The 16,360-nt window shown below is 45.0% G+C and overlaps 1 protein-coding gene across 2 annotated transcripts in view; it reads right to left on the reverse strand.

Annotated features, from left to right (window-relative positions):
- Positions 1–8,610: 8,610 nt before the first annotated feature.
- PITPNM1 (phosphatidylinositol transfer protein membrane associated 1) overlaps positions 8,611–16,360 on the reverse strand; it is a 121,857-nt gene continuing 114,107 nt past the window's right edge. For both annotated transcript variants that reach the window (XM_030185981.1, XM_030185971.1), the window contains exons 23-24: positions 12,424–12,552; positions 8,611–10,200 (exon numbers count right to left, since the gene is read on the reverse strand). In XM_030185981.1, the coding sequence (XP_030041841.1) occupies positions 9,901–10,200; positions 12,424–12,552 (429 nt within the window). In that variant the 3' untranslated portion in view covers positions 8,611–9,900. The remainder of the gene's footprint in view (positions 10,201–12,423; positions 12,553–16,360) is intronic.

Raw genomic sequence — 16,360 nt, forward strand, 5'->3', positions numbered from 1 at the left:
TAAGAGTTCAATAACAAAAATCACATATTTAGATATTTGTCAAACAAATAGGTTTTCAATGCTTTCCAAACAAAAAAATATCCAGAAAGAGTATGAATTTGTTCCAGAATTGAATCCCAAATCTTACTAGATTTGTACACAAATAATCTATATAAAACCCTTTTGAATCACATTTTCTTAGTTGTCTGAAAAATCAATAATAGAGTAGAACAAGACGACTGGGTACATTAATAAATGAATATGGGAGACCGAGCAATAGAGATATCAAATTTTAAATACTGTACAAGAAACCTTAAATACAACACATGCTTGGAGTGGTAGCCAATGCAAATATCAATTTTGCTGCAACATTCTGAAGAAGCTGTAGCCTATCAGCTAAGCAAGAATGTAAATGAACATACAGCACATTGCAGCATGAAGCGAAACAGGGAAAACACAGTTGGAAAGATTATAAGATTTCTGCTTCTCCCTTGAACATAATTCCGATCAGGTTCAAGGGCATAAGGTTGCTTGGGAAAGAACATCCTGTTGGGAACTTTCCAGAAAGGTAGTCAACTCTAAACTGTCCTCTGAAACATCCACAGGCTGGTTCCCAGATCTAATATAATAAGCCCTTGAAACAGGAGGTAAAGGGTCTGAGGTAAGCTGTAAAACCTCCCAAAAATACTTCTTAACCATTTCTAAAGGTGATTATATAGAGGATTTGAGAAAATCCACAAATCTTAGGTTCAGACACCTCAACTGATTGTCAATTGCCTCCAGATTATTGTGTATTATAAATTTATCTCTAACAAGCATTTGCTGGACAGATTGTAGCTCATCAACCCACCGCTCCAAGTTCCCAAAAGAATTAACAAAATGTGTCAGACCCTCCTTGGACTCTGTCACCTGAGATTGTAGAAACTTCACCTTCTCACCAAACTTGTCAAGATGATCTGACAATGACTTCTCCAGCCTTCCTACGGCCACCAGCACCTCTCTCCAGCTTTCAGTCGATGTTCCTGCCTGGATTCCAAGAGGCTGTGGTCTGGAGACACTGATGCTCGGAACACTCACAGGGTCATAGGGTTACCATATGGCTCCAGAAAAAGGAGGACACAATGATCCAGTCCAGGTTTTGCTTCCATTTGAAAGCAATAGAAGTAAAACCCAGACTGGCTCAATCTGCCCTCCTTTTTCTGGAGTCAAATGGTAACCCTACACAGGGAGAACTCCCCCATGGAGGGCTGGTCCCAACAAGCTCTGTATCATCATGAGGGGCTGCACATCTCTCCAGGTCTGTCCTGCTAACCAATGCAGCAAGATGCCAAAGTCACCAGATCCAGCGGCAAGCCCACTTCCGGGCATCGTGGGAGTGCTACAAGCTTCAGGGCTGAAGGAGTATTCATTCCCTTCAGCGTACACAGATTCTCCAACATGTGCACCTTCAGTGCCTGCCTCCAGCGTGGGAACCACAAATTGGAGTCCGCTGCCCGGGGGAGGGCTGCAGCACCACCCTCTGCAGGAAAGGTACGTGCTTTGCCCTTCCGTTTCCTCATTCGGGTCAGGTACCACGAACAGCAGTCAGAGGACCAACGGAATTCTCTTCTCCACGTCTTCTCCCAATGCCATCTTAACCCCCCTCCCCCTTGACGATGATTACAGTGAGCTCTTGGACATCATATGAATAAGCTCTTTTTTCACTGAGGTCTTTTTCTTCACTTTTTTCATTCACTGATAGATTTTGATATTAGCTGATTCTCATAATTGCCGTTTAATAGCTGCTATTAAGATTTTCAATGTTGTTAACCTCCCAAATCTAAACACACTTCTAGGACTATCTTTTTAAAATCTGACTAAAAATATATGAACTGTTAAAGTCCATGCGCACTTTTAGCCAGGGGTATAGCCAGAACTTGGATTTTTTTGGGGAGAGCCCAAACATTTCCTTTCACTTCCCCTCCCTCACCCACTGGCGGAGATACTCAAGCCTCGCCAGCCAAAGAGATTCCCTGCCTGAACAGTGAGAAAGCCAGCAGGGTGCTCCAGCCTCTGAAGCTGCCGGCACTCCCATGCACGCTCAGTTCAAGAGCTGACATCGGCATCTGGATCACCCCACCAGCCTCCTAATGCTCAGACAACACGGGAGGGGGCTCGGGCAATGAATCTCTTTGGCTGCTGCTGCTTGAGCATCCCCGCCAGCCAGGCATCCAGTGCTGTAGTTTTGAAGGGAGCCTGAGCCCGAAGGGGGGGGGGGGGGACAACCCAGCCCCCCCCCCCCCCCCCCCGTGGCTACACCCCTGCATTTAGCCACTCTGAAGTGGCCTGTTTTCAACCAGGGCAATTCAATTAGATAACTAGTTACCCTCTTCCAATATGCTTTCCTTTCAACAGCTACCATCTAAATGCCCTGCAAAGTGGCCATATATGGATGTTCTGGTGTCTAGCTTAGATCTAGCTCCTTTTACTTGTCAAAGCCCTGCTTTCATTGCCAGAGAAAATTAAATTTAAAGCTGGGGGAAAAATTCCTTGCAGTGTGTGATGATACTGATGGAATTGGAAAGGACACAGCCTGAGGTCCAGATGTGTTATGGCAGGAATGCATTCCCTCTTGGGCCATACACAAACCATCTTAGCAGGAAAGAGATGAATAGCGAAACTACTTGCATTCACTGATATTAATTTTAGAGGAGCAGAGGGCCAGCCAAGGGCATCTAATGCCCTAGGTAATTTTTCAGTTTACACTCTCTCCCATAATCCAGCATCTCCCCTTCCCCATTACCCTCTCCCTCTTCCACCACTGAGTCTAGCATCTTCTCCCTGCTGCTGCTGCCACTGCACCCAAGAAGGAAACATGGTGTGGGGCCTTTGAGTACAAGGCCTGCAATGTCCTGTCCCATTTGATGCAAACTTCTTGTCAGAGGGGGTGTGATGTAGCCAGCCTTGAGCTTATAGATGCTATGCCACCCTCTCCCCCAAATTCTGCCACCCTAGGAGGAAGTCTAATATGCCTAGTGGCAGGGCTAGCCCTGGAGGAGGAGCAAGTAAGAAGAAGAGTAAGTACAGTTGAGCGTACGCAGTAGCAACAGCAGAACAGGGAGGGCTTAGGGGACACACAATACAGACAGTGCACTGCTTTGATGTAAGAAGTGACTAGCTATAGTTGAATGTAACCCCCTGTTATATTGAAGCCCTGTGTGGGAGGAACCCAGCATGGAAATAATCATGAGTCCATCTCACACTGGTGGGTGTCTTGATTTGTGGAGCCTCAGCGGGGGTGAAGCTGATGAATTACTATTTAAGGAAGGGCAGTGCTGTGAAACTTGTCCTTCATTGCCTGTGTTAATGAAGTCTAAACCCCCACCAAGTGACCCGTTGGAACTAAAGAGGGGTGCCTGCTGCGAAACCCTTGAGAGGGGAGCAGGATCAAAGCTATTACTGTTAACCTCCTGAGCCAAATAGTGAAGCCGACCTGCAGGCTGGAGCTTGGGGAGTCTCACCGCAAACTGGGCTTACAGGGTAGGACGCTGTCTGCTCGCGACTGGTGATTCCTTTCAGGGTGAATACCGGGTCCAATTCTCCGCTGATGATGAAGATACATCGGAGAAGGTGATTGTAGACTGTCAACTGGTTGCAGGTCAGACGAAGGGCGTTTTGTATGAGTGCATAACCCAATAAGGAAAGACTAATTGCTCTTGTAACTGCATAAGATCGTGAATGATTACGTCATAGCTGTGTACTGAGGATTCCTATGACGGTTGCTGCAGAGTTCCAGTTGTTAAATAAATAAAGTTCGGTTACTTTTCTTGACTTTCCTGGTTACTGTGTTCCTATGTGTGACCTGGAGGGACCCTGAAGTAGTGAGCACCCAGTCTCCCAAACCCAAGATTAACTCAAAGAGTCCACCTCCTGAGCATGAACCTGCTTCTGGGTGAGAGAGGCGGGTTACATAATCACATACGCAAAGACTAAAACCAGCTGCACATACTGTGGCAGGACTTGCTTATACACTCTTAACTCTAGCTGAAATAATTTTTATACACCTTTCCTAAATTCTTGTGCATTTTTTCCTCTGTCTTATCTGTCTATATATTCCATCTCTGCTTACATTCTATGCTGTCTATTAAGATGTTTTATAGTATACTATATTAACATTGTAAGGAGCATAGTGTGCCATAATATGTACTGTTAATTACAGCAGTAAAAATATTCACTTGTCTGTTGCCTATGTTTAGCTTGAGTGAATTTCTTAAACAAGGCAGTCAATATATTCTAATAATAAATAAAATTGGTCAGTGTGCTAATTAGAAGAGGACTTCCAACCATTCATGTAATATTATAATGCATATGAATAGATGCCTGGGAGGAATCCGTTACTATAAATAAACACTACCATCAGTGGCTGATTTTCAAACAGTACCTGACAAGAGAAGCAGGAAATGGGAAATACACAGAGTATTAGTGAAATGGCCAAAACCCTACAACTGTTCCAAAACACATGAACATCTCTACAAGTGGTTCCATTATCACAGAAGCACTCTCAAATTCTTAAGAGTATTAGAAACATAGCTACACATTACTTTACTGAGCCTAAGAATGTGCTTGAAATCACTTATGATAATAAGGCAAGTGACTCGCCTGCAGCCATTAACACTGGGGGAAAAATTCAAGCACTGGGCAGCTTTAAAAATTATAAATGGTATCACGGTGTGTTTTACTTTAGCACTAATGATGTTTCTATTGTTATTTAATCCTGCAGGGGAAAGAATTACAGTATGTAACTGAAATCCCATAAGTAAAGGAGTGCATACAAGGATTCTAAATTTCTGCCACTGGTGCATGAAACACTTGACCTTTAACCTTAAGCCTCTGTCCTGTGCAACAGGACTCTTGCATAGAGAACTGCACAACAAGCCAACAACATAACCTGTGATGTTGTGCAAAATATCACACAGGAAGTAGCTCTGGTGATATAATAAAGCAGCTGACTTTCCTGGTTTCAGAAGAGAGGTTTAATGCCAGTCCTGGATGTCTGACAACCCTATCCTGATGCAATATGGAACCAGCAACACTGGGCCCGATATTCAAAGGATTTACACTTCTAACTTTGAGTTAGTCTCCTAAATAGGCCTCTTTGAAAATTTACTTGGGGCTGAGTGCCTAAATTTACGCTCAAAATTTCACTGAACTCCTAAAATAGGAGCATGAAAAGTGGATGGCAACAAAGGCAGATTTAGGGCAGGGAAAGTGTTAGGCACTCATCACTGATTTTCAGCACTGAGCTCATCAATTATTAGGCTCATATATGTAGGCTAAGGCTACCAACTGGATCTAGATTTGCAGGACAGGGTTCAGCCAGTCCTGGGTTTACCCAAGTGTATGCTGGGACTTGTAGTCTTGCTCTTAAGGCATGCAATGGGGAAATCAGAACTAGAAGTCCCTGCATGCAACGGAGTAAACCCAGGACTGGATCAACCCTGTCCTGCAAAGCTAGATTTCGTTGGCAGCCTTAATCTAAGCAAATGAATGCAGACCTAAATTTTAAATCTAATTAATAGGCCCACTAATCTTTAAGCCTTATTGTCCAGACAGGGGTAATCAAATGAAGATAACACTAAACAAACCCAACGTCTCAGTAGTTCACAGTACTTCCTAGAACATCCTATGAAGTACAGTGACCTAAATTTTAAAGCATGAATTTTCAGTTGGAAAATTTGGCTCCTAAGTCTGTCTGAAAATAGGGCAGAAATTTAGGAGGTCAGCTGTTGTTTTTTGTTTTTTTTTTTTAATACTGGGCTCACCATTTTCAATAGGTAGAATCAGGGACTAGAAATACCACACTATTTCAGGATGTACATTCAAAACCAGAAACGGGTAAGTTGACAGCTATGATATACCTAAGGCTGTCAACTGGATCCAGATTCAGACAGGGTTGATTGATCCAGTCCTGGGCTTACCCCATTGCAAGCAGAGACTTGTAGTTGTGATTTCCCCATTGCAGGCCCTAAGAAAAGCAAGACTACAAGTCCCAGCATGCACTGGGTTAAACCCAGAACTGGATCAACCCTGACTTGTGAATCTGAATCCAGTTGGCAGCCTTAGATATACCAAGAGATGCAGGGAAAGAATCGCTGCAGCCTAAGATGGAATTATTGATTGATGGGGCCCTGAATCCCGGTGTCTTCTAGCAAGCAGGGTAAATGCAGGAATCACACCTCATCTATTACTATTTGCGGGGCCCATTGCAGGAGGGAGACTTTTTGGCCAGTCCTGGTTTTAAACTTACATCCCAAAGCAGTGTAGTATTTGTACTCCATGATTCTACCCATTTAAATCAGTGCTGCAGGTCCTATAATGCACCAGGAAAGTTGGCAGAAACCCAGGACTGGACAAAAAGTCTCCCTCCTGGAATGGGTAACTTTGCAGCTCCGAGTTTGTGTCCAGGCCCATTCTCTAGCTACTTGGCAGCTTGTTGTCCTTCAAAACATCTGCCAATGACTTATTCCAGTTTTCAGAACTAGGACATGATTTTAGCACATAGAATCACATTCACAGAAATAAGTATGATAGCTCTCCTTGAAATCTGATTCAGAGCTAGTATGAACAATTTTTAAACATATTATCATACAGGAAGAATCTTCAGTTCACTGGAAATGATATAACTGCAAACAACATGGCTGTAAATACTAGGAAGTGACATTTTCACACTGGTGATTAGCACCTGTAGATCCCCACTGCTACTGAGAAAGAAATTAACAGATTCCAGTGCCATCTCATTTGTTTCAGTGGCCTCCACTGTAACCACTTTCCTCAAAATCTTCAGGGAAACATGCAGCAAATACTTATGTACATCAGGAATCTACACAGTGCAGTGCAAATATTACAACACATTTCCATAAATAAGCACCAGATGATCTTAAAATAACATAGTGCCCTGTATCCCACCCCCACATCATATTATAATATGGACATACATTTTGATGTTACAGGTGTTCACCCCACGTTAAAATGAAAGTACCATTGCCTAGCTGTTTGTGGGAATTCTTTAAAGGCAAAAATAATGTAAAGCATGGCTCCAGGTCCACAAGGACAAGCTAAGCCGGTCCTACTTTTCACCTCATTGCATCTGTGAACTTGATGTTCCAGTTTCTCTAAGAAGAAAATGGGGTAATTAATTCCAGGTCAAGATGAATCTATCCTGGAGGACGGTTGACAGGGCTGGCGCCTTTAATAGGCTAAGTAGAGTGCCAAACTTTAAGGGAGAGTGGCAGTGAGTGCCCCTCCAAAAGTCCCTGCAATGGCAGTTTCCAGTTTCCCTTCCAGCCTCACCCAACCACCATTACTGCCATCACATGTCCTCCAGACTTGTGGCGGAAGTAATGGAAATAGAAAAGAGGCATGGGTACAGTGCCTCTGACTCCCTGCGCACTACTCTTTGAAAGTCCTGCTGCATCCCGCCACTATACAAACAGGAAATATGCATTGGAGGAGCAGGACACAGCTGGCTGTTCAGAGGATGCATGGGTTCGAAGGCCTCACATTGGCTTCCTTTCTTTTTTATGGCCATTGTTGCTGCGCAGCTCCCAAAGAGATATAGCAGCGGCAACAGTAGTGACAGTAAGGGTGTAAGTGGGAGGAGGCTGAAAGGGGATGCTGGATAGGGGGAAGGGGAGAGCAAGAATAAAGATTTGCCTAAGCCACTTATTCTTGCACCACCCTGGACTCACCTTGAAACCCTGTATTGCTCAGGCAGCTGAAAGAGGTCTGCCTGAATGGACAGTATATTTCCTACTGAAATGATTCTTCAAAAGTCTCGGCATGATGTGGCAACTGGTAGAGAGTGGAGCTTGGAGCAGGGTGTCATTGCAGTTGTGACCAGGAACCAAGAGTGAGAGTATTCTAAAGAGGAACCAAGATTCATCAGGGCAGATTCAGGCAGATGCGCTGCTTTGAGGCAGGTGCCAGGCTGGCAGTCCAGCGGTATTAAAACCTAAGATTCCAAGCACTTCAGGTTAATACTCTGGCCATGGTCATTAAGGATTTCCAAGTTACTTTTGGCTGTGGCTCACTTAGTGACATAGCCAGGAATTATTTTTTTATAGGGTCTGGGGGGTAACATGGGTGGGAACAAGGCAGTGTGGATACTGACACTGTCTCTAGTTCTCTCATTTGTCTTTTCTGCTGCTGCTGACTGGTTGAGCTTGACTCCAAAGTGGAAGGGTCATAGCCCACCCAGGCTCACCTGTAGCTAAGCCACTGGGCTCACTGTGCATATATATAGCAATTTACTGTTCTGCCATTGCTGTGAAAATCAATACAACACCATGCCCTTTACATTACAACAGGGATAAAATGTCACGAGGTAGCCTCATCAGTCAGTAAGACAGGAATTTCCATTTACCAGCATTCTAAGCCATGTTATAATGCCCAAAATCCACACAGCAGGATCTTATCAGAAGCCAGAACACTTCTTGTGGCAGTATGAACCATCCAGAGAAACTTTATCCTCATGGCAAAGTGAATAGTCTATACCATGGAAACCTGTCATTGCTTCAGCAGGAGATACTGCGGGTCTGGGTTGAGTTGCTGTGTATGAATCTGAGTTGACACAGGATAATATGTTTCCAAGTGGGTTGTTTTTTTTTTTTTTTTTTTTAAGCATACTAGACAGGAATTAATCTTGTTTGAAAGTCAGGGTATGCCAGATACAATCTCAGTTTCTGAAAATTTAGTGCAAATGTATTTCTTTATATTTGCATTGTGCCAAAGAGAGTTTCCTTCTAGAGCTTGTAAGCTGATATATTCAGGTGCATGTGGAAGTTGGTTTTTCTTCTTTTTGCTTTGGCCTTCCAGTTTAACCAGAACTGGGGCTGGAAACTGGTGACATAAGTCTTTATTTGGAATTATCCTGGCATTTTCCCCTTCTATTATATCCCTCTCAACTCACCTTGCTCAGACATTGCGGCAATGGTCTTAGGCCAGAGACCAGGCACCAGGGCTCCTTCCAGAACCTTGCAATTATGAGTCCTAAATGTAGCCACTAGGTGTTGTCATTGTGCAATGACTGAGACTCCCTTTCCCACCCCTGGTCTGTGAATACACCCTCCACTGCATCCCCAGGCTGGGCTAGCCCAGGGGCTAGAAGATCTGAGTTGGGAATCTAGCCAAGGTCTTTTTCATGGCAGTGTACCAGCTCTTTGGAAGTTGTTTTAAATCTGATCAATGATGTCTAAGACAATTGTGAATATTTCTGTATCTTTCTGCCACTTTTTCCACTGTTAAAAACCTCCATTGTACCTTTTGTCATGATGATCTTCTGTCTCTCCATTTGTTGTATGGAATAATCTCTTAGGACTGACATTCCTATTAGTAATGCCTTGCTTGTATTTTTCTCTCCTTTACCACTGTATCTGCTTGTCTAGCATCAAGCTTAGTTGGTATGGGATTGTTACACATGATCACAATTTGCAGTTCTGTTGAGGTTGTGATCTAGCTTTCAATGCCACAACAGCAGGGGTTGCTACAAGTGAGGATTTGAAGTGTACTGGCAGAGTTGTGGGGTGGGTCTCAGTGGCAGAACAGAAGTGGGTGCTGCAGGGCAGGATTGAAGAGCCCTGGCAGAGTGCATGTGGATCTCAGCACTTTGATACCAGGCCATGCTGCAGTCACAAAGGAATGTTATATACGGTAGTTGCAAAATGGCTCAATCTGGCCGATTTGAGCTTTGGTGTTTAAATATAAATACAAGATTAATGATCCATAGTTTGTGAATGCTCCCTGGCCCACGCATTTTCTGTGCCTCTCTGATATCAGTTTTGTATTGCACAGCAGCTGGTGGGCATTAACAAGTACCTACCTCTTGGTGCCCACGGTTTGCTCTCCACTTCTTACATCGATCTGTCTCACTATCTCTCGCTTACTTCAGCTCTCGCTCTCCAGCTTCAGACTCACACTACGAGATTTGCTACGTGAAAGTGCCAGTGGTGGGGTCCCCAGGCTACTGCTTCCCTGCCCATCCCGCTCTGCCTGCCCACGTTCGCCTGCAGCTGCTGGGGGGTGCCGCGAGCGCAGCAGTTGGCTCTGCTTCCTCAGAAAGTCCACGGGAGTTGGGCAGCCATAGCTGCTTTTTGTCAAGGTGCTGCGTGGGTTTCCTTTCGGTGAATGGGTGTGACTCAGGGATTCCAACTGTGACAGGTGTGCCACATAGCCCTCAGAAAGAAACTGCAGTCAGGAGCACAGAGACACAGGGAAGGTCAGCTAGCATTTACAAACCAGCTCTCTCAACTATATACTCATAAAATGCAAGACTAATCTGAGAGCATCACACCTATCTCCTTCCCAAATGGTTGTCATCAGAAACCCAACAGGCACAGGCACTCTCCTTATCAGAGTTGCCAACTCAGTTGCAAAACATGCTATCTCTCCCACATAGCTGGGCTCTTTCTTTCAAAACACCCAGCCTAGACCTTGGCTCTTTCAAAGGACTTTGGTTCTTTCATCTACTACACCCCGACTCAGATTTCTTTCTCAGCTTTGGCTGTTTCAAATTCCCCCTACCTGGGCTTCAGTTCTTCTCCCCCAGCCTGCCCCCTCTATCCTATGCTCTTTACACCCATGAGATTGGTTCTTTCAATTCCCCTACTGCTGCACACCCTTCTCTTGACTTTGGATGCCCAACACACCACTGCTCACCTCAATCCTCACTCTATCACAGCTCTGAGAGCTAAGAAAACTGTGTCAGGATATGAATGGATGCTGGCACTATGAGTCCAGGCTCTAAAAAAAACTCCACTCCCTCCTTCCTCACAGGTTTCCTTTTTGCAAAGGAAAACTGTACAAGAAAGAGAGTGGGGCCATTATGGATAGGGTTACCATACGTCCAGATTTCCCCGGACATGTCCTCCTTTTCAGGGGACTGTCAGGGGTCCGGGCAGTTTTTTCTGTCCCTCTCATTTGTCCGAGTTTCTGGGCTGGTGGGCTGGCTGGCCAGCCTCCCCCCCCCCACCATAATGCACCCTAATGGTATAGTGGCCTCTTTGGGACAAGAAAGAACCCCACTCTTTTCTGCCTGCTGCCTCTGACCTACCCGCTGCTTCTTGAAGATGGCTGCTGAGACTTCAAGCGACAGCCTCGCAAGACTTCTGTGGAAGCCTTCCGAGGCCACTGCTTGTGTGTGTGCATGCGCGCATGCGTGCTGTAAAAAAGGTGGATGGAGTGTGGGTGCAGGGAGGGGGGCTGGAAAAAAGATTGGTGATGAGGACGTACATGGAGGAGGGACGGGGAAAATACAGCACATGGATAGAAGGGGATGGAGAGGAGAGGGTGACATGCTGCTCATAGATGGGAGGGAAAGAAAAAGGGGACATGCTCACGGATGTTTGCTTTTTTGGAAATGTTTCTAAGTTTGTATTTAGCAGACTATAGAAGAAAATGCATTTCTGTGGAGGAGTAGCCTAGTGGTTAGTGCAGTGGGCTTTGATCCTAGGGAACTGGGTTTGATTCCCACTGCAGCTTCCTGTGACTCTGGGCAAGTCACTTACCTCTCCACTGCTCCAGGTACAAATAAGTACCTGCATATACTGTGTAAACCACTTTGAATGTAGTTGCAAAACCACAGAAAGGCGGTATATCAAGTTCCATTCCCTTTACCAGTATTTTCATTGCCTATAGAATCTGGCTTTCTTGGTGGGGGGGGGGGGGGGGGGGGTCAAGGTGACTGTGTGGCAGGGTGCAGCGCGGTGTGTGGGGATGGACTGGGTGGGGGGCAGGGCGGCATTTTATTTTTTGTGCCCTTTTTTTGTCTCTGCAAATATGGTAACGCTAACTATGGAGCCTGTGATGACATAAACACTGGGCTCACAGTCTGAGCAGTCATTCACATCCTGCAGACACTCCCTCTTAGTTGCTGGAACCAGGACAAGGAGGAAGTTAACTGGGGGAAGATGGGATTGGGTGGAGCCTTAAGGAAGCATTGAGTGGTTGAGAAGGTGTGTGTGTGTGTGGGGGGGGGGGGGGGGGGGGGGAGGCAGGAATGTTGGTGAGGGATGTCTGCTCCTGGGGTTTGCTGGCACTTACATTGCGAGTTTTAGGATCCTGTAGGCTGCCAGCCTCCCTTTACCAAAACCAGAAAACTGGCCAAGCCAGGCAAAAACTGGTCAGTTGGCAATGCTATTTCTCATTAGGGAGATATCATGCAAAGAATCCCACCTGACTCCAGCCCATGCAGCCCTCATCAGGGAGACATCATGTAGGGTTTTAACCTTACTCCTTCCCTTCTGGCTCTCATTCAAGAAGCTATCATGCATAGCCCACCTCCTTACTCCCTTCATTGAACTCTCATCAGGAACTCATCACCATTCTGTAACTGAATTTTGCCCTGACTTGCTGTCTTTGCATTCCTCTTGCCCCTCTTCCACTCTTGCCATGCCTGACCTTGGTTCTTACCTGGCACTGGTTCTGTAATTTTTTCACTGTCCTCCCCACAATGTAGATCTGGGTGGGAAGCAGCCCCAGGGAGTTGTATACAGAAATGTCCTTGGTGGAACCGTAGCCAGCTACAATGGTGAGCCCCACCTGCAACGAGAAGGAAGGGCACTCGTAATGCCTGGACTGGCATGCAATGCATATCACACATCCACACATATACCACTTCCTCTCTCACCATCACCACATCAATGGAACTGACACACAGCTAGTACTCAGGGAGGTTGATGTAATAAATTGTGCAGTCTTTTAGTGCAGTGGTTTACTTTCAGTTGTCCTGTGCAAATCTTACTGTCAAGGGTTTTACCACAGAAAAATCCATTATAGAACCATTGTGATAAAGGGTAGTGTGGTGGAAATTTAAAATGCATTGCAATCTTGCTCCCAATGTGAAAAAATTGCACAGAATCTTTACTCCTGCTTAGGGCTGGAGAACAGATTCTAGCACAGGAGCAAAGGTTTATCTGAAGTGAAGTACAACTGTCACTCTTTTCCCTAAAGAAAAAGCTTGCACCCCAGTTGGCCATAAAGCACCCTAGAGCCGACTCTTTCATTCTCTGTAAAACACCAACCAAACGATAATGCTGAAACTAGACAAAATGAGAGATGCACACTTGAAGTAACTGTAATGCAAATTACCCACAATCCCCTTTGAATTGGGGTTATTATCATTGAAAGAGACTTTAGTTCCACAAATTTGCTTCAAGAAGCTGCCTCAGTACCTCCTGCTGAAACTATTGCAGTCCTCTTCATCTTTCTGTCTCTGGGTGAAAGGGAATGGATATTCCCTGTAGTTTTACTATTTAGAGCTAATCAATGACTCTGAAGTTGGGATGGGGTTGGGGAGAGCGAGGTGAGGTACTGCGGTGGCTGCCTGGACATCAGATAGGAAGGGAATGCCAAGGCAATTAGAGTGTAGCAGCAGGACTTCATTGTGCCCCATCCTATGCAGTAGCAGGAGGAACATTCTGGGTCTCTGCTCCAGGGACCTGTCAGTCAAACTAATGAAGGGTTGTTCTGGGGAAGAAGCACAATAGCAGCAGATCCTTAAGAATTATATAAAAACCAGAGTGTAGGGAGGAATCTTTGCATTTCTCTTCCAGAGGAGTCCTGTAACATTGAAAATGTAGAGTGATAGGTTTCCCACCCTGGGGTCCATCAGCAGCTTAGTCTTCTACCCAAGAGGCTAAGGAGGAACAGTGAAGAAAAGGAAAAGACCAGGAGTGGGGTCTGTTCCCATATGCAAAGAGCAGAGAGGTGTTGTAAGTGTGAAAACCAGCTGATCCCGGGGTACGTTGTCTTAAGGAGGAGAAAGGGGGGATCATCGGGGAGCTGATCCTTTTCTGAAGAAGCAAAGTGAGAGAAAATGCAACCAGTTCCACATCCAAGTTGGGAAAGGACTGGAACCCAACATGCTGAAAGCCTATGTGATAGGAAGAAGGACCCAAGTCCTGGGTTAAATTGAGGAGAAATTGTTAAGGAGTAACAAGAATTAGGTTCTGGAGAGAAGAGGAGTGAGAGATTGGAGACCAGACTATATCCCATGCCCTAAAAACTGACCACTCTTAAAAGTATCTAGAAAGAGGAGATTTGGGATGCTAAGAGTCCTGAGAGTGAAAAGGCTCTTACAAAGGAGTACAGAGGGTTCAAAAGCCATCCACAGGAGCAAGGAATACAAGAGATGCAAGAGAAGAGAGGAGACAGCACATTACAGAGGAGATCAAGGACTGTAAATACTTTCAGCACATTCAATACTTTTTGCCATTACTTTACTTTCTGGCCAATATTCAGCCAGTGGTGGTGAGCATTTTTATGTTCGCTGGAGGCTGTATTCCTGGATACTCAATTCTGGGCCATGTCCGAGCACTGGCACTGAATATCCGGTTTTAGGTTGGCCGCTAAATCTTATGCGGTTAAAGTGCAATATTCAGTCCTTGACTGCATAAGCTGAACCGCTTCAATATAGGACTGCTATTTATGTGGCCAAGGGCTGAATATCGGCCTTTAACCACAAGTGCCAACTCTGCCCCTGGAACGCCCAAAGGTTAGCCAGTTTCGACGCAGGTGTTAGCCATGAATATTCAGTAGCCTCTCCTGCCAGCTTTAGTCGTTTTAGAATATTGGCTGGTTTGCTTTTATGGACTGTAAGGGCAAATCTATAACTGTGCGCCCGCATTTCCGTGCCACTTGCGCAGAATACCAGCACATTCATGGGCAAGTGTACAGTTAATGGGCATGTCAGGAAAGTGGCTTAATGCTATCCTTTAAGGCCGCATGTAAGCGGCCTAGGGTTAGATTCAGTAACTGGTGCTCAAAAATCAGTGTTGAAAAAAATCAGTACTTAAAGCTGTTCTATAATGGGCCCTCAAAGATGCATATTATGGAATAGCATTGAGTGCTGATTTCAGTGCTCAAATCTGGGCACCAGGATTTACGCCTGCTGAAACCAGCACCCTGACATAATAGATCATGACACAAAAAACCCCAACAAAACAGACTAAAACCAAAACAGACCATGACAAAAAAAAACCCTCCCAAAAGAAACCCAAGACAAAATAGACTCTATACAAAACAGGGCACGGAAATCTCCTTAATCAAGCTGGATTATCTTGTCAAGCAGATTTATGATTCTCACTAGATGCCAAGTGTGGATAGTGAAGTCAAGCCCTAGGCAGGTGCCAGGACTTTCAAGTGACAAGCCATGGACTTTCTCAGTAATTTATGGCTCCTCCACTTCTTTGTACCCTTCAAATTCGTACCATTCAAAAATAAATCTATTTCATCAGGCCCTTATGTCAGGAGTCTATTTTGTCAGGGACTTTTATGTCAGGAACTTTTTTGTCTGGTTTCTTTTGACCGGTTTCTTTTGACAGGGTGCCGCTGAAACCAAGTGTCATTCCCGGCGCCCAATTTGGACGCACATCCCTGGTATTCAAACCCCATTTTGGGTTGTGCACAATGGGATTAGGGCACACTCTGTTACAGAATAGCAGCGTAGCAAGATATGTGCCCAAATCCAAACTGGTGCCAATTAGTACCCATTAGCACCCAATTACTGGCACTAATTGTCTCATTAGTCAATTTAAGTGGGTGCATATCTTGGATTGGAATCCAGGGGATAACATGTAAATGCAAGGAGGGCGTTCACATGGTGTAGTATGAGAGGGGCATCAGCGGTGCTAGCACTTACTGTACATAAGTATTGTCATACTGGGATAGACCGAAGGTCCATCAAGCCCAGCATCCTGTTTCCAACAGTGGCCAATCCAGGTTACAAGTACCTGGCAAGATCCCAAAATAGTACAAAATATTTTATGCTGCTTATTCTAGAAATAAGCGGTGGATTTTCCCAAAGTCCATTTTAATAATGGTCTATGGACTTTTCCTTTAGGAAGCTATCCAAACCTTTTTTTTAAACCCCGCTAAGCTAACCCTTTTACTACATTCTCTGGCAAGGAATTCCACAGATTAATTACACGTTGAGTAAAGAAATCTTTTCTCTGATTTGTTTTAAATTTACTACTTTGTAGCTTCATTGCGTGCCCCTTAGTCCTAGTATTTTTGCAAAGAGTAAACAAGCGATTCACTTCCACCCGTTCCACTCCACTGATTATTTTATAGACCTCTAGCCACTTCAGCCTTTTCTCATAGGGAAGTCATCCCATCCCCTTTATCATCTTCGTCGCCCTTCTCTGCACCTTTTCTAATTCCACACCTTACAGAATACTTAAAGTTGTGTGCGCTCTCGCTGCATTTAGGGGCTTGCAGTTACGCCAGGTGTAACTGTGGGTGTCTAAATGTTAGGCACGCTGATGCCGGTGTTCTATTACAAAATCTGGGCACCCAGATGCCATTGTAGAATAGACTCTTACCATGTGGCACCGGAGCTTCTAAAAGG

This window comes from Microcaecilia unicolor, chromosome 1 (assembly GCF_901765095.1).
Source record: "Microcaecilia unicolor chromosome 1, aMicUni1.1, whole genome shotgun sequence".
Taxonomy (NCBI): domain Eukaryota; kingdom Metazoa; phylum Chordata; class Amphibia; order Gymnophiona; family Siphonopidae; genus Microcaecilia; species Microcaecilia unicolor.